The 21,899-nt window shown below is 39.8% G+C and overlaps 1 protein-coding gene across 13 annotated transcripts in view; it reads right to left on the bottom strand.

Annotated features, from left to right (window-relative positions):
* Window positions 1-21,899, bottom strand: part of DTNB (dystrobrevin beta) — a 238,612-nt gene that overhangs the window by 51,185 nt on the left and 165,528 nt on the right. For 7 of the 13 annotated variants that reach the window (XM_040224496.1, XM_040224497.1, XM_040224500.1 and 4 more), the window contains exons 11-12: window positions 12,207-12,296; window positions 8,524-8,611 (exon numbers count right to left, since the gene is read on the bottom strand). In XM_040224496.1, coding sequence (XP_040080430.1) covers window positions 8,524-8,611; window positions 12,207-12,296 — 178 coding nt within the window. The remainder of the gene's footprint in view (window positions 1-8,523; window positions 8,612-12,206; window positions 12,297-21,899) is intronic. The other 6 variants (XM_040224499.1, XM_040224502.1, XM_040224506.1 and 3 more) reach the window with 1 other exon arrangement.

The following is a 21,899-nucleotide window of genomic DNA, read 5'->3' as shown; positions in this document are numbered from 1 at the left end:
TTTTTCTGGAACTCTCTTGCTTTTTCCATGATCCAGCAGATGTTGGCAATTTGATCTCTGCTTCCTCTGCCTTTTCTAAAACCACCTAGAGAGTATAAAATGTATCTCATTGTGAATTCAGGCTTCCTAGGTGGTTCAGTGGTAAAGAATCCACCTGCCAATGCAGGAGACACAGGTTTCATCCCTGGGTTGGAATATCCCCTGGAGAAGGAAATGGCAACCCACTCCAGTATTCTTGCCTGGAAAATTCCATGGACAGAGGAACCTGGTGGGCTGTAGTCCATAGGGTCACAAAGAATTGGATACAACTTAGCTACTGAGCACGCACACACATTGTGAATTCAATTTTTATTTTCCTAATGAGTAATATATTCAGCATACTTTCACGAGCTTACTGGCCATATAAATATCTTTGGAAAAATCATTATGGTTTTGATTTTCAAATCCACTGATGTTTTTGACTCTGATTTCCTCCTTTAAGAATATGGAAGTCAAAAAAAAAAAAAAGAATATCGAAGTCAATCAACCCAAAATATGAAAATGGATGACTAGGTGACATTTCCCTTTTATTGATTAGCCACAGTGGAAGCTCTAATGAAGGCTCTGGTATGGTTATGCTTCACTCCATGTATAAACATGATATATGATGAAGCAGAAACCTTGTTTCCTATCTAGGGCTTAAAGATGCAATCAGTAATTCTTTTCATGTGAAACTTCCTAAATAAACACAGGTAAAACAGCATAGCAAATCTGAGTAGGAGGCTTTTTTAAAAATCAAATTACCAAATACTTTTCTTTTTTAAAAGGGAAAAAAGTGATCTTTCTTCCTACAGGAAGAGTGGACCAGTGGCCGACTGAGCAAGTTCTCTCTATTGTCTATGCATAGTCTTGCGAGAACCTGAGCTGAACCTCGGAAAAATGGCAAGCCTGAGACTAAACCTGCTATGAATAACAGATTTACAAATCCTGAAGACTGGAGTTAAAATGAATGGTTCCTCATCAGAGTGGGACCAAGGAAAATTATGGATGAGGAAATGAACTCTGAAAGGAACTGGTTTCATATAATAACAAGCAATCAAAACCCCCAAAGTATTTCACTGGACATTTCTAAAGAGTCTTTTTAGTTTTGAGTGTCTGACTGCAATGCTGAACCATCTCTCATAGAGGAAGCTAATGCAGGAATCAAGAATGATTATCAGCAGTGATTCCTAATGAGAACATACAATATAGCACAGGGAGCTGTACTTAATGCCGTGTGGTGACCTGAAGGGGAATGAGGTCCAAAAGGGAGGGGATATATGGATACATATGGCTGATTCACTTTCCTGGACAGTAGAAACTAACACAACACTGAAAAGCAACTATATATACGCCAACAAAAATTAACTTAAAAAAATAGTGACTCCTAACCAGGCAATATTCTTTGGCACCAAGAACCACTGTTACTCAAACATAAAGAAGTAGGGGTGGGGGCTTCCCTGGTGGTGAAACAGTTAAGAGTCCACCTTAAAAAAAAAAAAAAAAAAGAGTCCACCTTAAAATGCTGGGGACGCTGGTTCGATCCCTGGTCTGGGAAGATCCCATATGCCATGGGGCAACTAAGCCTGTGTGCCACAAGTACTGAAGCCGGAGTGCCTAGAGCCTGTGCTCCACAACAAGAGACGCCACTGCAATGCAAAGCCCGTGCACCACAATGCAGAGTAGCCCCTGATCTCAGCAACTAGAGAGAGCCTATGCACAGCAGCGAAAACTCAGAATGGCCAAAATATAACTCAATAAATAAAAATTTTAAAAAGAAGTAGAGGTGGAAGAAGATTCAAACCCTTAGTTGTCCCACCTGGAGCAGCCTGCACCCTAGCTCCTTCACCTGGATGTAACAACAAGGAGAGTCCCCAGTGGAGAGAGTTGAACGACGGCTTATGTCACTCAGGCAAATATCAAACCTAGTCAAGGTATATTAAATAATAGAGAAACGTAAGGATTTTATTTATTGACCATCTTAGACACCACAGTATTCCTTAAAAAAACAAAACAAGGCCAGGTATCCCTTCCTAAAATGCCTCCAGAGATAACGAGGGAAAATTAGCTTTACAACACATGGAATACTTTAGAGACCTAAAGATGACTTCTTTCAAAAATTAAATATTTCATTCATTTATTCAACAAATATTTCCTGAGCACTTACTACGTGTTAGATACTGTTCCAGAAACTAGGGATGCATTAGTGACTAAGGCAGTGGTCCCCAACCTTTTTGGCAGCAGGAATCATTACATGGAAGACAATTTTTCCATGGAATGGGGAGGCGGGGGGATGGTTTCAGGATGATTCAAGTGTATTATACTTATTGTGCACTTTAATGCCACTGCTGATCGGACAGGAGGTACTGGTCCATGGCTCGTAGGGGATGCCTGAATACAGCTTCTACCCTCATGTAGCGTACATTACGCTGGGAAAGAAAGGTAAGAAATATATATACGTATGTATGACATCAGTAGTGATAAGTTTGATAAAGAAATACAGCGTGATGAAACAGAATAAACTGAAACAGAAGACTTTTAAAATTAGGTAGTTATAAAAGACTCAGTGAACCGAGGAAGCCAGCCAGGTGAAGGTCTGGGGGTTGGCTCGGGCTTGCTGGGCAGAGAGAAGGTTGAAGGCCCACAGTGCTCCAGGTGGGTGTGTTCAGTCAGTACCAATGGAGGGGAGTTAGCCGTGAAGCAAGGGTGGGAGATAAACTGGGAGAGCTCAGATCACAAAGGGCCTTTTCATCATGGGGTGGAGTTTCTATCCCATTCCACATGTGGCATGAAGCCACTGCAGGAATTTGAACAGGGAAATACTGAATTAATTCCAAATAACATAGGTACATACTCTGCTCTTAAGGAGGTGGAATCTAATTCCCTGTTACTTAAGTGTGGCCTGTCCAGTTACTTCCTTCCAAAGAGGACAGTGTGGAAAGGGGAAAAAGAGGAACTTTATGTCAGAGAAACCTGACAAACGCTTCCTCAGCCAAGTGATCAAGGTCAACACCAACAGAGATAAATAACGCTGATACTATACAAGTAAGATGCGAAGTGAGGAATGTGGCACTTACCTCTTCCTCCCCAAAACCCACAATCTCCGTCTAATCATGAGAAAAATAGATAAGTCCCAGTTAAAGGGCATTCCTCAAAACTGTCCAGGTCATCAAAAACAAGGAAAGTCAGTAATAAGCTATAATGGAAAATTATCCTGTGTATCATATATAAATATAGTTGAACCACTTTGCTCTATACCTGAAACTAACACAATATTGCATGTTTCAATAAAACAAACAAAAAACGGTAAGAAAATCAGAGAGAGCGTCAGATCAGAGGAGCCTAAGGAGAGATGACAATTAAATGAAATGTGGTATCTTGGATGGAGCCCCAGAAAAGAAAAAAGACATTTGGCAAAAACTAACAAAATCTGAATAAAGCACATTGTTGCTGTTTGGTCTTTAAGTCATGTTTGATTCTTTTGCGACCTCAGGGTCTGGAGCCTGCCGAGCTCCTCTGTCCATGGGATTTCCCAGGTAAGAATACTGGAGTGGGTTGCCATTTCCTTCTCCAGGAAATCTTCCCAACCCAGGGAGAGAACCCAGGTCTCCTGCACTGCAGGCGGCATGGACTTTAGTTAATACTCATACACTGACATGTTGCAGCAAACGTGCTATACTAAAGTAAGATGTTACTAATACGTAAAAAGAAACATGGGTTATATGGAAACTCTTTGAACTAGCTTCAGAAATTTATAAATCTGAAATTGTTCTGTAATGAAGTTTATTTACAGACAAACAAACAAACCCTACTTTGGCTACCAACTGGAGGATTCACTTTGTGGAATAAGAACGGAAGTTAGGAATCCTAGGGTCAGTTACTTACTCGCCATGTAAACTTTGAGCTACTTTATTTTCCTATATACCTTTATTCTCTTGTCTGTAAAATTAGAATACTTATGGAAAACGATCCCTTCCTCTGTTACCCTAGTATTCTCTTAGACTTCCCTGGTGGCTCAGACCGTAAAGAATCTGCCTGCAATGCGGGAGACCTGGGTTTGATCCCTGGGTCGGGAAGGTCTCCTGGAGAAGGAAATGGCAACCCCGCTCCAGTATTCTTGCCTGGAAAATCCCATGGATGGAGGAGCCTGTAGGCTACAGTCCATGGGGTCGCAAAGAGCTGGACACGACTGAGCGACTTCACTTTCACCCACTCCAGTATTCTCTCAGGTTTAGGTAATCTTACAGAGCTCCATCATGTTTAATGAGATGGAGACACAGCTGAAAAATACAGGATAAGGAACAAAACCTCAATGAGCAAAACTGGGCAATTTGGAAAAGACACTGATGCTAGGAAAGACTGGAGGCAAAAGGAGAAAAGGGTGGGAGAGGATGAGATGGTTGGATGGCATCACCAACTCAAAGAGTTTGAGTAAACTCCTGGAGATAGAGAAGGATAGGGAAGGATGGCATGCTGCAGCCCATGGGGTTGCAAAGGGTCAAACATGACTGAGCGACTGAACAACAAAAACCATTAAACCAAGGAAAGGCAACATAGTCAGCAATCATCTGCTGGGGTGCACTTCTGGAGCCTCCTAAAAAGAGATTGGAAGTTTCCTGTCTGGATGAACTTGGCAGAATGAGTGTTTTTACAGAGATATGCCTGCTATCAGTTAGACTTCACGGCATCCCAGGGCAGCCTCCCATCACCTCAGCCCTGCCTAGACTAACTGGAGGGCTATGGATCATTAATATTTCCCTCTCTCAAAAACCCAGTCATGTTTTTTAGGGCAGTGGTTCCTAAGGTAACTGTAAATCAAAAGACTGAAAGTTTTCTTTTTGCTTTTTAAATGAAAATCAATAGACCCTGCTAAATCCATTGATTCTGCATTCAGTGATCTGAGGCAAGGCCAAGAATCTCTATATTTTGTAAGTGCTGCACACAAGATTATCATATGTAGCTAGGTTTGACAATGACGATTTTGTAGGGGTTTAAAGTCATCACATGTGTGCCAAACACACATGAAAATACCATTATCTTTAATTCTAAGAAGCCATAAGGATATATCTGGAGTAGTGTATGGGTGAAGCAGCTGACATGATGATGAGGCTGTGAAGTCTGGGACTGGGCTCTGTGAAAAAAAATCTCAAAAATGTGTAAATGTTAGATAGCATGACAATGGATAATGGTTTCCTTTTCCTTTCACTTCCAAGTTGTCCATAGTGAGTTTTTAATTTTCTCATAAAGAAACTTAACAAATAAACAAAAAACCATCTGACTACATCAAATGCTAGTGATGTTTGTGTTGAAATTTTAAGATTTGCCAGACATTGTATTTCTGCTTTAAAAAGGAGTTTAGGTACTTCAGGAAAACAAATTTGCTCTCTTGGTTCATCTAAGCAATCTACAAATTCTCTGTTTGGGATCAGTCTCTGTTTAGAAGAGGTTTCCGTGGCCATGTCTGCCACATGGGGAGATGTGAGGGTCTGATGTTGGAGCACTTCATAGGGTGTAATGCCGGCTGCTAAAGTGATTTAATGGTCTTTCTTTGTGAAGTGTTTTGGGAAAAAAAAAAAAATCAATACAAAGTCTATCTGGCAGGCTATAAATAAATTCTTTTGAGCACTACACCCACTTTATGCAAAGCACTTGTATCAGTGAGAGATTAGCAGATTAGAAGTTGTCTGTTTAATAGAAATCTAGTTAAGACTCCACCCTGAGAGACCCAATATTTATAAGATAACTACACTTAGGAAAATAAACTGAAGATGAAAGGGGCCATATCAGAATTTAGTCTCAAGACCATTCTAACAAGGATCATTTTCACATGAATTAGAGAATTGGCATCAGAAACTATCAGGTGTAAACAGACTTATCTTGTTTGCAGTAAAGGAATACTAGGATCTCCTTTTCAGGGTCAAATGGCTTTGGCGCTTTTATTTACAAAATTTAAAAAGTACTAAAGTCAGCAAGACTGTATAATGGTATTAAGTATACTTAATTTTAAAACTCCAACCACAACACTACTCCATCTCAAAAAAATTAATATTATTTGTAAACTTTAATTTCTAAAATAATAAATATTTGTGACTGACTGGTTTGACTAATCAAATAAAATTAGTCTTTTTCCAAGACTTCCCCCACCATTCTGTTCCATTTCCCTAACCTTTAGAGTTGGAATGTTAGAGTCAGATGTATGACTTATTAGATTCTTAAGGAAAAGATTTTGAAGTCTAAACAAACCCAAAGGAATAAATTACATTTTGAGAGAGAAATGAAGTAAAATTCTCTATTGGCAGCTTTCATAACTATTTCCCTAGGAAGGAGTAAACATAAATTAGTACACAATACACTGTGGAATACTGTCCTTTAAGATCTTGGCCTGCCTGTCCAGTTTAATCTCACTCCAGAACTCCAGAACAATATTGGACCCAGTGGTATGTGATTCCTGTAACCCCTCTAAGAAATCTTATATAGTCTTGCTGACTGTTAAAATGCCTTTTCGGCACCTATTGAAGTATTATAATTTTCTTCTTTAAATCGCTAATATGGTGAATGACATTGGCTGATTTTCATGTGTTAAATAAATTTGCATTCCTAGGATAAATCTCACTTGATCATGGAATATGCTTCCCTGGTGGCTCAGAGGTTAAAGCATCTGCCTGCAATGCAGGAGACCTGGGTTCGATCCCTGGGTTGGGAAGATTCCCTGGAGAAGGAAATGGCACCCCACTCCAGTATTCTCGCCTGGAGAATCCCATGGACAGAGGGGCCTGGTGGGCTACAGTCCATGGGATCGCAAAGAGTCGGACATGACTGAGCGACTTCACTTCACTTCACTATATATCGCTGGATTCAATTTGCTATTACTTTCTTAAGGATTTTTGCATCTATGCTTATGACAGAACTTGGCTTCTAATGGCCTTGTATTGTTTTGGATTCAAGTTATGGTGACCTGATAAAATGACTTGGAAAGTGTTCCTTCTTTTACTATTTTCTGTAAGTTTATGCCAGATTGTTATTATTTCTTCCTTAAACATATGATAGTATTCAACAGTTAAGACATCTGGGCTTGGAGTTTTTGAAGTCAACTATGAATTCAATTTAACAGATTTATGACTATTTAGATTTTCCATTTATTATGTCAATTATGTAAATTTGTATCTTTCAAGAAATTTGTCATCTAGTCATCAAGTTTATTCATAATATCATAGATATTCATAATATTCTTGCCATCCTTATAATGTTTATAGGCTTTGTAGTGATGTCCTTTTTTTCATTCCTAATATTGGTAATTTGCATTTTCTTTCTTCCCTTTTTATGTATTTTTTAAACTGAAGTATTGTTGATTTATAATATTGTGTTAGTTTCAGGTATATAGTATAATGATTCAGGGTTTTTGCACGTTATATTCCATTAAGCAAGATAATAGGTATAATTCTTTGTGTTATATGGTAAATCTTTGTTGCTTATTTATTTTATGTATAGTTTCTAATTCCATATCCAAAACTTGTCCCTCCTACCCTTTGGTAACCACAAGTTTGTTTTCTATGTCTGTGAGTCTGTTCCCATTTTGTTTTTAACTATCTATTTATTGGGTTGCACCAAGTCAGTGGTGGGCATGTAGGATCTTTGCTGTGGCATGCTGGATCTTTAGTTGTAGCACAGAGGATCTAGTTCCCTGACCAGGAATGAACCCAGGCCCTCTGCACTGGGAGCACGGAGTCTTAGCCATTCATTGGATCACCAGGGAAGTCCCAAGTCTGATTCTGTTTTTCATATACACTTGTATCATTTTTTAGATTCCACATTTAAGTGATATTGTCGAGAATCTTTCTCTGACATTTCACTAAGCATAATATTCTCTAGGTCCACCTATGTTGCTGCAAATGGCAATGTTTCATTCTTTTGTATGGCTGAGTAATACTCCAGCTTGTGTGTGTGAATCACATCTTCCTAATTCAATCATCTGTTGATGGGTACGCGGGTTGCTTTCACATCTTGCCTATTGTACACAGTGCTGCCATGAACACTGGGGTCCATGTATCTTTTTAAATTAGTGTTTTCATTATTTTCCGGATATACACCAAGGAGTGGAATTGCTGGATCACATGGTAGTTCTATTTTTAGTTTTTAAGGAACCTCCATACTGTTTTTCATAGTCTTCACCAATTTACATTCCCACCGACAGTGTATAACGGTTCTCTTTTTTCCACATCCTTTTCCCTTTCTTTTTGATCAGGATTTCTAGGGGCTTATTAATTTTATCAATCTTTTTAAAGAACCAAATTTTAGTTCTTTGATTTTCTTTTACTGACTGATTTTTAAAAGCGGTTATTATGGATAAAATTAAAGACCACTGCAATCCCTTCCTTAAACCTGTTTCCTGCCTCCTGTCTCTGAAGTATCTACTCTCCAGAGTTTCATGGTTACCATTCCCCTTCCATCTGTATATTAAAATAATGTAAATTTCTGCTACTCTCCTGTAATACTCTATTTACTTACCACGTTTCCTGCCTCTGCAGCCAGCCGGGCAGCATAGCGGGCTATAAGCCGGTGCTCCTCGTCCAGTCGGCTAGGACTGTCCAGGACACTGTCAAGGAGATAAAAATTCAACAGGTATCGATTAAACAACCCCTACTCTTGCTTTTCTCTCAGAAAGAACAGATGGGAGAAATGTTTATGAAAAAGGATGGTAACAAAAGAAATGGAGACCCGAATCTTAGATACTAATGGTCTTCTGAGACCAAAGGGATTTAGAGAAATGACAAGGCCATGCATAACATCTCTCTTGGGCAGTATATCCATGTTACTCCTACACCGTCAGAGGAGACACTTCTGTTTGAATGCAAAGGCTGAAAAAGCGGCATCTATAGAGCCTAGGGAGCTATTTCCAATCGATTGTTTTAAGAAAACCTCATGACATTTAGATATAGGTCCTGAATTCAAAAAGACCAAGAGAAAACTAAAGCATCACGAAAAACCAGGGCTGGGGAGTACACTTAACACTGGCTGAGCAAAACTGAGGAACCTAAGCTAGGGCAGGCTCCCAATATGATCAAGCGGGGGAAGATTCCATGGCATCAAACGTTCCCCTCCAATGTTCCTTCTCTTCTTTCACCACGCTTGTTCTACAACTGTAGCCCCAACTTGAGTGAATTAATTTCGTCTGTTACTCTTTAAAAGAGTTCCAGCGTTCTAAAAATTTTAAACTCCATCAAGGTAGGCTACCCACTCCTGCATTCTTGGGCTTCCCTTGTGCCTCAGCTGGTAAAGAATCTGCCTGTAATGGAGGAAACCTGGGTTCAATCCCTGGGTTGGGAAGATCCCCTGGGGAAAGGATAAGGCTACCTACTCCAGTATTCTGGCCTGGAGAATTCCACGGACTGTTTAGTCCACAGGGTCGCAAAGAGTCGGACATGACTAAGAGACTTTCACTCTCATTTTCCAGTAAGGTAGTGCCACTACCTACCTTGGATAAAAGGATTCTTGAGCAGGAGGCTAGTTCTGTGTATATACTCTGCTCATATACAACCTTCTGCTGATTATGGTTGACATCTTTAATTTAGGGTGTGATGTCAACTGCTACTTATCCATATAAGGCACTTCTAGATTAACCAGCATTGTGGCTATATAATTCTACTTTGTTTCAGCTCTGACAGAAGCTTTAAGACAACAATAATGATGACAACTAACTGATGAGAGATAACTGTTGTGGCTTGTTTCTACTTTGGCTCCAGGTTCCTGGAGTTCCAAACCCCTGACTGCAATTTAACAGTATGACAAAACATGACATATGAAAAAAAATTTAAAGACATGAGTTCAATAGTCATCAAACCTCATTAGAATTACTGAAGAGAATCTGGGAAGGATGGAGGTAAATCAATAGAGATCTGGACTTTTATTTTATTTTTTTACCATCCTGTATTTCTATCTCTGTGACTAACTCTTTATGCTTCACTTGGTCTTTCCTCTAGGATGAATTTTTTTTTAAATGTGCTGCCACTGTCAATATCATGGTCTTCTGCCGATGACACTTCTCAACACTATATAATTTTAGGTGTACAAGAGTCAGTCTCTAGCATATATTAATATAATCATTTCTCAAAAGATGAGCTTGCAATAAGAACATGCTACCAATGGTTGGCTTTAATACTTTAGGGTTAGGGCCCCAAGGTCAGGGCTGAATTATAGTACTTATGCCTATGTTTGTCTGAAACAAGAGGACGCTCTTTATCTTTTAAATAACAACAAAAAGAACATTTACCCAAACAAGCAGATACTGTTATGGAGGGAACAACAGCCTAAAAAGTGGGACTTACGGCAGCTGTCCTCTGTGACACAATAGGTTCCTCTTTGCAAAAGAGGCTCTCCTTCTCCATCATATTCCCTCTCCTGATTTGACCTGTCATTCCTACCTGAGTGTGGAGGACACGGTCACTTTAACTGGCCACGCTTTCCAGCCAGAAACTAGAACCTTCTGGTGATGACAGGTTTTAAGGTCAATGAAAACTACAAGGAAATTAAAAAGGCTCCTTATTCTTCTACTTCAGCTGATTTTAAATCTCAATATTCAGAATTACCAATAGTTAGCCTGGAAATTTCTGTACAAAGCTCAGTTCCTCGACTATGAATCAAGAAGAGATGTAGTACTCACCCAGTCCTCACATTCTTCCGGGCCCCTGGCCACCGATTCTCACTCAGGGAGACTAATCTCTAAGCCATGAGACTTGAGGGTCTCAGCTAAACCTAGCACATATCTTCCTGGGCTGAAATATCAGGTAGTACTGTCTGCTGCTATATTCACCATGGAAACTTTTAATCACTTGGACAACTGCCCTGATACTAAATGAGTTGTCCTGCCAGGGTGAGACAACTCTCTTCCCAGAGATCAAGGGACTGGGACAGAGTGCTCAGAAATCATCTCTCTATGATACAATGCACAATTTGCAGGCCTTCCCCTCCACCGAATAAGTTTATTAATTATAGCTGGGAGATAGGAGAACCCTATAATCTAATGCTTTGGAGACAGGTAAATGCTTGAAAATAATAAACACCATTTGGTCATACTGGGAAAACTATGCGAAGTGCTGTAAAGTATAACACTTAAAACAGTCCTTTTCAATTATACATATTTTAAAGTTGATTATTAATTTATTTTTCTGTTATCACGGGGAATAACGCTTCCTGTGGAGCCAAGACATGTTAAGGGCAAAGCTATGATCAAAATTTAAGTCTCTAGCCTCTCCCATGTGTTTAAGTTTATAAATTAGTTTTCTCTCTCAGAGTAAGAATCTCAGGCTGTTTGGCACAGAGACTCTTCTCTGCTGCTATATAAAAGGGAGGGATGGCTTTAGATTATTTAAACTTTACCTGCCATTCTCCTTGCAGAATGGTTGGCGGGGGGTGCAGAGCATGGACTAGACAGGTGACTTTGGGGCTACCTGAATGCAATGGCATTTTGTCTGCTAGTAACTCTTTTAAAGGGTTAACTTTGCTAGAGTTAGTGGTTATCAAATGTTTTTCCACCATAACCCACTGAGGGATCAGACATATTCCCATACTAACAGTAGTTTCTAATTATCATACATATAATTATTATAATATGAGGAGGTATATATGGTTTGGTAAAAGTCTCTCAGGTGACAATGACTCAATACCACTGTTGAAAATCACTGGTTTAAATCATCAACAATGATAAGATTTTGGGGAATGGATGATGATGCAACACATAAAGATGTAACAAGGTGATGGTGTCAAAGCCTCCACATTAGACAAGGTGCACTGATCAACCCTACACTTCGAATGTTGATTGAAAGATTTCATTATTTAGGCAAGAATGAACAGGAAAAGGTTTTACCAAATACCTCTGTGAATACATGGCTTTGGGACTGCACATCTCTGAGGTTTACACTCTTTTAAGTGTAGTCTGAAGGAAGGAAGGGCACTTCACTTTAAAGAAGAATTTCTGACTCTGTGTTTAGGTAAGTGCCCAGGCTTGGCAAGGCTCCTCCTCTTTTAGAAGCTAATGCGTTAGCAATTATTTAAACCCTGCCAAACATAGCTGGTAGCTTCTCAAGAAAAACCCCACATGCAGAGTATTTTCCAGCTGGCAGCCCCAGGTAACAGAGCTCTCCCTCCCTCCAATCAGCCCTTGGCCACCCGCCGGCTGCTGCTCTCCCACTGACCGTGCACAGTGCTGCAGACGGGCCACATAGGAGGCTATCAGCGCGTGCTCATCAGCCAAGTGACTGGGTATATCCTGGCTATACTGTAACCTAGGAACAACGGAGGCAAAGACAGCAAGCATGACACAAACACATACAGAGCGAGAAAAGAACATGGATTAAAATGGGCAAACGTCAAAGAAAAATAGAACAAAAAAAATCATGATAAGGAAAGCAATGAAAAACCACAAGGCATAATGGAATATGGTGTTAGACCATAGGGAATACATCTCATCAATCCCTTCAACAAAAGCAGCCCCTTTGAAAACGGCTTTGGTGGGCGGGCTGCTACTACAGCCCGTGAGAAGGAGAAACCAATGAGGGGGCCACTGAGGAGCCTTACCCACCAGGCTTGCCCAGGTTCTGGGCTCTGTGATGGATGCGTCTTGTAGGGAATGCCCTCTGGAAGGAAAACTGAGGCAGAGTGGGTCCATTTAATCACTGAGTGGCCCCTTAATGCTCCTATGGCTTCTGTCTACCTGTCAGAGTTTTCAGTTACTTTATGTTACCAATTAAACCTTTTTATTTCTACAAGGATGCCTTTAGCATCATTCTATTTTCTCCCATAAAACTGATAACTTATACAAAACTTGTTAGAATTGTATTTAATTGACAATGTTGCATACAAGAGTGAGGTTTTCTCTTACAGATATTTGGAAAGTCCTTAAGCACATGATCTTTTTTTTTAACTTCTCACTAGAGAAGTATTAAAATATGTACAAAATAGAAAAAGTTATTTAATGACTACCATTTGGAGGAAGACATGGCAACTCACTCCAGTATTCTTGCCTGGAAAATCCATGGACAGAGGAGCCTGGCGGGCTACAGTCCACAGGGTTGCAAAGAGTTAGACACAATTAAGTGACTGAGCACACACAATTCATAGACCCATCACTAAAGTTCAACAAAGATCAACAACATCAACTTATTTATTCTTCCTTTTTCCAACATTTTGTGCAGGAGGGCGTGGCTAGAGTAACACCAATTTATTATTTTGCCTGCAAATACTTGAGTCTGTACATCAGAGAAGAAATTTATACAATCTCGACACCATTATCACATCTGAAAAAATTAACAAAAATTCTTGAATATCTTAGTCCATCTGAAAATTTAAATCTTAACAAATATCCTTTTACAGTTAAAGTCAAGATCTAAACAAGGTCCACACTTTGCATTTGGTTGATATGTTTTTTGTTTTTGTTTTTTATGTTGGGATTTGATTATATGTTTCTGTTTTTAATCTGTAACAGTTCTTCCTTTTCCCTGTTTCTTCCCTGTCATCTACTTATGAAGAAAACAGGTTACCTTGCTGCATATCCTACATTTTGGAGGCATCATTAAACTTGTTTCTCTAGCCCCTGTGGGGCCAGATCTAGATGCTGGACTAAAGTTTTTGCTTTTGTTATTGAGACAGGGCTAGACTCCATCATATATAATATGATGTACTTATAAATCAAATAGGAGGTACATAATGGAGTGGAATGGAAATACTGATCAGTGGATTCAGACACTATTGGTTACATCTCTCTATGACGAACATGCCCATCAACTTTTCACCTAATAATTTTAGCACTTAAAATTATTCTTGCCTAGATACATTATTTCATGAGGGGTTACAAAAGGTTGACTTTCTAGTTTTATCATCTTTTGCATGTTTATTTATTTCTTCTATTTGCTTACTGTGAAATACTGCTCATTCAGGAAAGGTAAAACAAATGGTTAATATTTCTTATTTAACAGCAACAACAGAAAAATGAGCTAGTGCCTTAGGAGGGCTTTTGTTTGTTTGTCTTAATATCATTATAAACTCATAGATTTTTGTGTATCTGATGTGCTTCAATCCGTTACAATGGTATTCAAATTGTCCTAACTTTGGCCAGTGGGAACCCCAGGAAGCAAGCTTCACTAGAGCTTATTAGCTTCCCTGTTTGTACAATAAGATGCCTCAGTCTAATCTTGTATATATTCTGCTCCACACTTAGAATCAACCATTCTTCCAAGGATCCCAGGTCCCTTTTACTGAGAATGAGCATTCAGAAGCCACAATCAGGGTGCTAGAGTGGTCACTGTTCTTGGGTTGTCACCTCTTCTAGGCTTTTCAGTGGATAAAGCTAGGAAATTTCTATATTTTAGAGAGAATAAAACTGAGTTCTTTCACCACTTTCAGATATCATTCTATTTTCTAATTTGCATTATTTTCATTGAGAACTCATTGGAAAATTTTACCCTTGTTCCCTTGTCTTTTTTTCTCTAGCTGCTTTTAATTTCTTCTCTTTATCACTGTTTTTTTTTCTTTTTTTGCGATTTGATTGTGATGTGTGTTGGTATGTTTTTCTCTGTGTTCATTCTGCTTATAGTTTGCTGATCATCTTGTATCTGTGTGCTTGCAGTTTTCATTAAATATGTAAAAATTTATTCAGAAATTTGGAAAAAATTATTTCCATGAATAATTATTTTTCTCCCCTTCTGTTAGACTGTTTGACATTGTCCCAAAGGTCACTGAAGCTGTTTTTCAAATGTTTTTCTCTCTGCTTCATTTTAGATAGTTTGTATTGCTTTGTCTTTAAGTTCAGTGAACTTTCATTTTGTAATTTCTGACCTACTGTTAAGTCCATTCACTAAATTTTTCAGTATAATCCCTTTCAACCCTGTAAGCTCTATTTTTTTTTTAAAGGTTTTAATGGAAGTAGACTATACATGCAAAAAATTCCAATCACATTTATACTATGTTCTTTTTTATTTCTCACATTTTTCCATATTATGTTGATATTTTCTTTTATAATATTTGTTTTTAAAATATTTACTATTTGGCTGCACCAGGTCTTAGTTGTGGCCCTCAGGATCTTTACTCTTCACTGTAGCATATGGGACCTTTAGATGCAGCATGGAGGATCTTTTTTTTTTCCTCTCAGTTGTGGCATGTGGGATCTAGTTCCTTGACCAGGGATGGAACCCTGGCACCCTGCACTGGGAGCATGGAGTCTTAACCACTGCACCACCACAGAAGTTCCTCTTTTATATTTTTGATACTTATCATGGATGCTTGAAAGTCCGTGTCTGTTAGCTGCATCACGTGTTATTTCTGGCTCTGTTATGTTGACTAATTGTCTTCTGGTTACATGTCACACTTTCTTGCCTCTTCCTATGTCTTCTAATTTTCCACTGAATGGTGCAAATGCTGAGTATTATGTTGCTGAATGTCTGGATTTTGTTGTCTTCCTCTTAAGAATGGCAGTCAATTTCCTTGTGAACAGCTTGATCCTTTTGAGGCTTGTGCTGAAGCTTCATTAGTGCAGGTCTACAGTAACTTTATTTAGGGCTAATTTGACCCACTCCTAAGATGTAGTCCTTCTGGGGTCTTGACTGAGTGCCTCCAGCATTCAATCTTATCTCTTTACTTTGGTTGGTTAGAACTCAAACTATATATGTTGGTTAGAACTTAACAGTGTGAGCTCAGGTAGTTGTTCCACTTTCAAATCCCCAGGGGTTGTTCTCTCTCAGATCTTGTGAAATCTCATTACATGCAAATGCAGCTTAGCTCTTCAGATTTATGGAGCTCTTTCTCTGCACATGTATTCCTCTCTGGTGTTTTGCTCAGCAAATTTTGCTCCCCAACTCCAATCTCTACTTTCTTATTCTAAGCAAGACTGCCTTGCTCTGCTTATATCCTGCACTGGTGTCTGGCAAATGCATTCCTGCAGAAAGTCTGGGCAATCATGGGGCTATCTCACTTGTTTTCCATCTCAGGAATCAGTCCTACACTACTTACTGTCTAATTCTTGAAAACTGTTGTTTTTACATTCAGACCAGTTTTCCAGTGGTTTATAGTGAGACAGCTAATCTGATACCAGTTAGTTCACCATGATCAGAGTGGAGGTTCTTTCTGTAGTAACTTATTTTTATCATATCTTTGTAAAGTATTAGTCCACTTCAAACTAGAATTCAAAACAAAGCTGGGTCTTTATGGCAGACAGATTGAGAAGTAGGTTATATAATCCTGCATACCAGGACAAAAGCTTTAGCTTTTACTCTGAAATTAGAATTTACTGGAAGGTTTTGAGCAGAAGTGAGGTGTAACTTGTATTTTAATAGGATCATTTGCTACAGGAAGGATAAAGTGCCAGAGAGCAGGGGGAAGAAGCAGTCAATTAGAAGGCAGCTTGACATTCCAGATGAGAGACAAGAGTGGCTAGGAAATAGTAGCTGTAGAAGTGATAATAAATAACAAGATATTAGACAGACTTAGACAGTGATTTTAGATAGATTTAATAACCTGACAGTTTAGATGGGAGAAAAATTAACGATTCTGACCAAGCAACTAAGAAAATGGGACTGCCATTCACAGAGATGGGGAAGAATATGGGAGAAGCAGATTTGGTGGGAGAAGATATAGAATTGAGTTTAAAATATGCTAGTTATGAAATATATATTAAATACCCAAGAGAAGGTATTGATTAGGAGAAAGATATGTGAGGGAAAAGGTGAAAGTTCATGGAAAAAGTCTTGGTCAGAAAAAGAAGTTTTAGAGTAACAGTATGCAGATTTTATCTCAAGTCATGAATATGGATTGGATCACCTACAGTGAGTTGAGTACAGACAGAAAACAGAAGTGGCCCCTCTAGTATGCTAACATTTACAGGTCAAAGAGGTATGGAAAAATCAGCAAAGGAGGCCGAGAAGGAATAGGAAAAAAGCCAGAAAAGCATAGTATCTACAGGCAAGCGCAGTAAGTGTTTCAAGTACAGGGAGCAATCATCTACATCAAATGCCACTTACAGGTCAAGCCCGTAAGTCCTGAGAATCCACCACTGGATTTAGCGTGTGAAAGTCTCTGGTCTCCTTGACAAAAGTAGTTTTGGCAGAGTAACGGGCATGAAAGGAAATGGCAGAACAGAAATTGGAGACTTTTACTATAGAAGCAACAGTCCATTAAACTCCATTTTAGTGTGATATGAAGACTGCTATTCAGAACTAGTGTTGTCTGCCAGATAATTAGGGATCTAAGCCAAAATGAAAAGCATTAACAGTAGCTGCTTATGGCAAATGAGGAATTTAAATGCCCATGAATTTTCTGACAATTTTGTTTGGGGCAGACTCTTGAGAGTCTCTTGGACTGCAAGGAGATCAAAACAGCCAATCCTAAAGGAAATCAACCTTGAATATTTATTAGAAGGACTGATGCTAAAGCTGAAGCTCCAATACTTTGGCCACCTGATATGAACAGCCAACTCATTGGAAAAGACCCTGATGCTGGGAAAGACTGAAGGCAAAAGGAGAGGGAACGACAGAGGATGAGATGGTTAGATGGCATCACCAACTTAGCAGACATGAATCTGAGCAAACTCCAGGAGACAGTTGAGAAGAACAAAGGAGCCTGGCGTGCTGCAATCAATAGGATTGCAAAGAGTCAGACAAGACTTAGCAACTGAACAACAATGGGTGTTATGTCATTCTACTCACATTCAAAAATTTACCTGTTTTTTAGATTTACTTTTTGATAAACTCTTTCTTTTTTGATTATGCATACATGCATTAAATGTGCTGTAATGTGTATATGCAACACATATACAATCCCAACTTACAAACAGATTTTGCTTTAGAACTCTGTTTTTCTAAAACAAAGTCAATACTTTGGAATATTTTAGAATCCTGTAACAAATAAAGTAATGAAAATAACTGTTCTATTTCTAAGCTATCAAAAGTTAATTCAATCCATAAAAGTAGCTGATTTGCATGCCTGAGTACACATAGTTTGAATGGCACTTCTGATGGAGATTGGGCATGTGAGTCAATGTTTGGAACATTGACTAGAGTCAGCACTGTGCCAGGACAGGAGGACATGAGCAAAACCCAGACGTGGATTTTTCTACTTGACTGTTAACATCAAGAGAGCAACAGTCAAGTAGAAAAGAGATGATCACACAAATAAGGAAAACTCCAAGTGTAATGAGTGTTATGATGATAAGGACACTGTTCTCCTATGAGAGGAAGTAGTAGTAGAATTTTACCCAATAGGGAGACCAGCAAAGTCAAGGGTGATTAACATGAACCGAAGTTAAAAAGAGAAGTGACCATGAGATGAATAAATTTCTCCCCAGGTACCCTAAAGAGAGTTCTTTCCCTCATAAGGCATCTCCCAGCTCTAAACCAACGGTAATAATGAGCATAGTTGGGGACAGAAGGTCCTGATGGGGCTGCAGGGTCAAAGGCAGGATTTCTAAAAACACATTTCCCCAGACTTCTTCTTTTAGAACCCTCAAGCTTCTACTGAATCAAATTACCTGGGAATGAGGCCTGGGAATATGCATTTGAAACAAGCTTCCAGGGCTCCAGCTGCACACTGCAGTATGAGAATGGCTCTCCAAGACAACAGAGGCTTGGGATCCTAGGTGACAGTCTCATAGCTCCAGCAGAATCTCCAGTGTTAGCAAGAGAGGGCGCCTTTGGCCAAGGTTAAGAACACACCCATGGGCACAGGTAGCGAAAGGAAGGGATCTGATGGCGGGTGGGCGGCGGTGTGAGGGCGGGGTGGTTGAGATGTAGGGTAAGCAGGGGTGGGACAAGGTCAGAGACAAGCAAGCATACTAGAGCCAGTGCGCACTCCTGGTAGCGGAATTATTTACTAAGTAAAAGGCAGCAGAGCATAGCAACCGAGAACTCGGGCACAGGAGTCAGGCAGTCTTGGGTTTAATCCAAACTCTGATACTTATTAGCCATGTGAGCTTGGGCATTAACCTCTCTATGTCTTAGTCTTCTCATTTGTAAAATCATAAAAATAATACAAAATCTACCTCATGAAATATTTACTTTAGAGAGTGTTGGGAGGATTAAATACCATAACACAGTAGTTACTATCAACAAAGTACTGTGACCCATCAGAGACTTTTACAGATCTTCTGTTTGTTCTTAGAACAATCTTCCATAAAAGGCATTACCTGAAATCTTCTCAACTTCGTATTTCAGCCCTGACCTCTCCCCAGAGCTCTAGACTCATGTAAATTTGATGCCCGTTCAGCATCTCCCCTTGCCTGCCTAATAGGCATCTCAAGCCCAACATGTTCAAAATACAGCTCAATTCTCCACACTTTCCTTGTTCACCTGCCACTCCCCCCATCTGGCTGGTTTAAATAAACAGCATTCTCATTCACCCAGTCAACAAGCCCCAAAGCTGAGAAGTCTTCTTAATTTCTCTTTTCCTCATGTTCCACATCTAATCTCTTAACCAGGTCCTGCAGGCTCTACTGTCAGAACGGATCCCCAAACCAGCCATCCTTGCCACGCCCACTGCTGCCACACTCTCTCATCTGGAAGTCCTCCCCCAGGGCCACTTGGGCTACTCCAAGAGCCTCGTGACTGTTTTCTCTTCCTCCACTCTAGTTCTCTACAGTCCAGTCTCCATGCTGCAGAGATTTTTTTAAATAACAAATCAATTTGGGGAGGTGAGGAAAATGTTCTTAAATCTATCGTGATAATGGTTTTGCAACTCTGTGAATATACTAAAAACCACTAAATGGTATGTGTTAAATGGACGAGTTGTATAATATACGACTTAGCAATCACCTGTTTAAAAAATAAATCAGCAATTCTGAAACTGCTATGCACACTATGAGCCACTGACCAAATATGTAAACGGATGGTGACTGATGGGAACCAGGTTTCTCACTGATAAAGAGTGGAAGTTACAGCTAACCAAGAGAGTCCAGCAGGAGTGAGCCAGGTGGTACTGCATCAGAACCTGATATTCCAGTATAACCCATGTTCTGTATTTCTCAGCCCTCAGTGAAACAAGCAGGCAGTGCTATACGATGCTACGTGCTTGAAATAACTGAAGAAGGAAACTCCTTTCCTACCAGAAGAAGTGCTGATCAAGGGGCAAGCAGCAGCAAGATTTGGAGAAAAGGAGTAAGTTTCTGGATCAAGCCTGGTGGATTTTTGCCCTCAAGGAGCTTAGGGTCTTGAAAAGCATGAAACAAATGGCTAATGACAATTCTATGATATGTACAAGATGCTACAGATCATAGAAGATGAACACTTCATCTAGCTTTAGGGTACTAGGGAAGGTTTCCTGGAGGTGGTGAAGCTAAGTTGAGAAGGCAGAATTAGATGACAAAGAGAAGGAAATAACAGTAAAAAGGATGGGAGGCACCAAGGCAGAGCAGCATATGCGGCGACCTGCTTGGCGAACTGTGAGTGATTAAGTAACTCTGAGAGTAGATGCCAAGTAGAAACCATGGAATAGGGATGGCTGCAGAGGATGGCAAGGGTCAGCTCAGAAATGAAGAATGTGCACTTCATCTTGCAGAACTGCACTGCCACTAGCCACCTGTGGCTGTTTAAATTCAAATTAATTTAAATTAAGTAAAATTAACAATTCACTGTGTTGCATCAGTCATATTGCAAGTGTACAGTACCCACACATGACTAATGGCTACCAGACGGGTTAGCACAGAACATTTCCATGCTCTTGGACAGCACTGTAGAAGGGAAGAGCCACTGAAGATTTTTATCCAGGAGCATAACATACTCAGACCTGTACTTCGGAAAAATCCCTTTGGTTGCAAAAATGAGATTAGATTGGTGGAGAGCAGACTAGAGTTTTCCTAATAAGATCCAGGAAAAAGGTAAGACCTTATATTAACAGCACTGATTTGTTTTAAATGTCTGCTTATTAAAAGAAATTGAAACATTTTAATAGTTTGATGTGAACAGGGATGAAAAACTATGTCCGTCTAAGCCAGACCAGCATAGGAATTTGAGCATCGCTATAGGAGTTTCTGCCATGTGTGCAAGCTCATGGAGCATCTTAATAGCATCTTATTAGAAAGCAATGTGCTGCACCTAGTCAGCTTCTTAGCAGCATGGACAGTCAAGAGGTATCCAAGGCAACAGCCTCCAAAGCATATGTAAAAGTGTGTGTGTGTATGTGTGTGTGTGTGAGAGAGAGAGAGAGACTTACTGTGTATATGTTCTACTGGCCATTTGTTAGATCTCAAAAATTCATGCTATGGTCTGGTTCCCTGACATCCCCCAGGCTCCTCTAACTCACATAACCTTGCTAACTTCCTCCCAAAATCTTCCTTCTGTGTTTTGTCCAAAGGTACTTAACTCAAGCCAGAAAGAAAACCAACCACTCCCTTCCTCAGCACCCCCACATTCAAAATGTACCAAGCCCGTCTTCACCCCCAAGATCCCTCAAGCATCTCAATCCAAACGTGGGGACACTCAACTCACGATTTCTCCCCCTAGACCTGCTCCTTCTTCCCCTCTGCTCTGCAGACAGTCCATCATGGATGCAATTCTTGCTCACATTCTGGATCTCAAGCCTCAGTCCAATGAGAGGAGGAAACTATTCACATCAAAGTTTGGAAGTATGGAGTTGGAAATACTCAAGCTTTTAATCTGTACTAACCTGAGTTAGAACTGCTGAAGGGTTTACCTTAAATGCTTGAATGGAAATGGAATTTAATCCCAACCCAGAAGCCACTGAAAACTGGCAGGCTGCCCAGGCCATCAGACAGACTCTGGAAACGTGCCAACACCGAGACTCTGCAGTTCCATAAGATTATGTGTTAATTTTCAATTACTCTGCTTTTCTGTCTTTCAAGGAAAAAAAAAAATTTGGAGAAAAAATAATTCCTGAGTTGCCTTGGAGAG

Source organism: Oryx dammah, unplaced genomic scaffold, assembly GCF_014754425.2.
Source record: "Oryx dammah isolate SB20612 unplaced genomic scaffold, SCBI_Odam_1.1 HiC_scaffold_25, whole genome shotgun sequence".
Classification (NCBI taxonomy): domain Eukaryota; kingdom Metazoa; phylum Chordata; class Mammalia; order Artiodactyla; family Bovidae; genus Oryx; species Oryx dammah.
The sequence above is the reverse complement of the archived record's forward strand: the minus strand, read 5'-3'. Positions and strand labels throughout refer to the sequence as shown.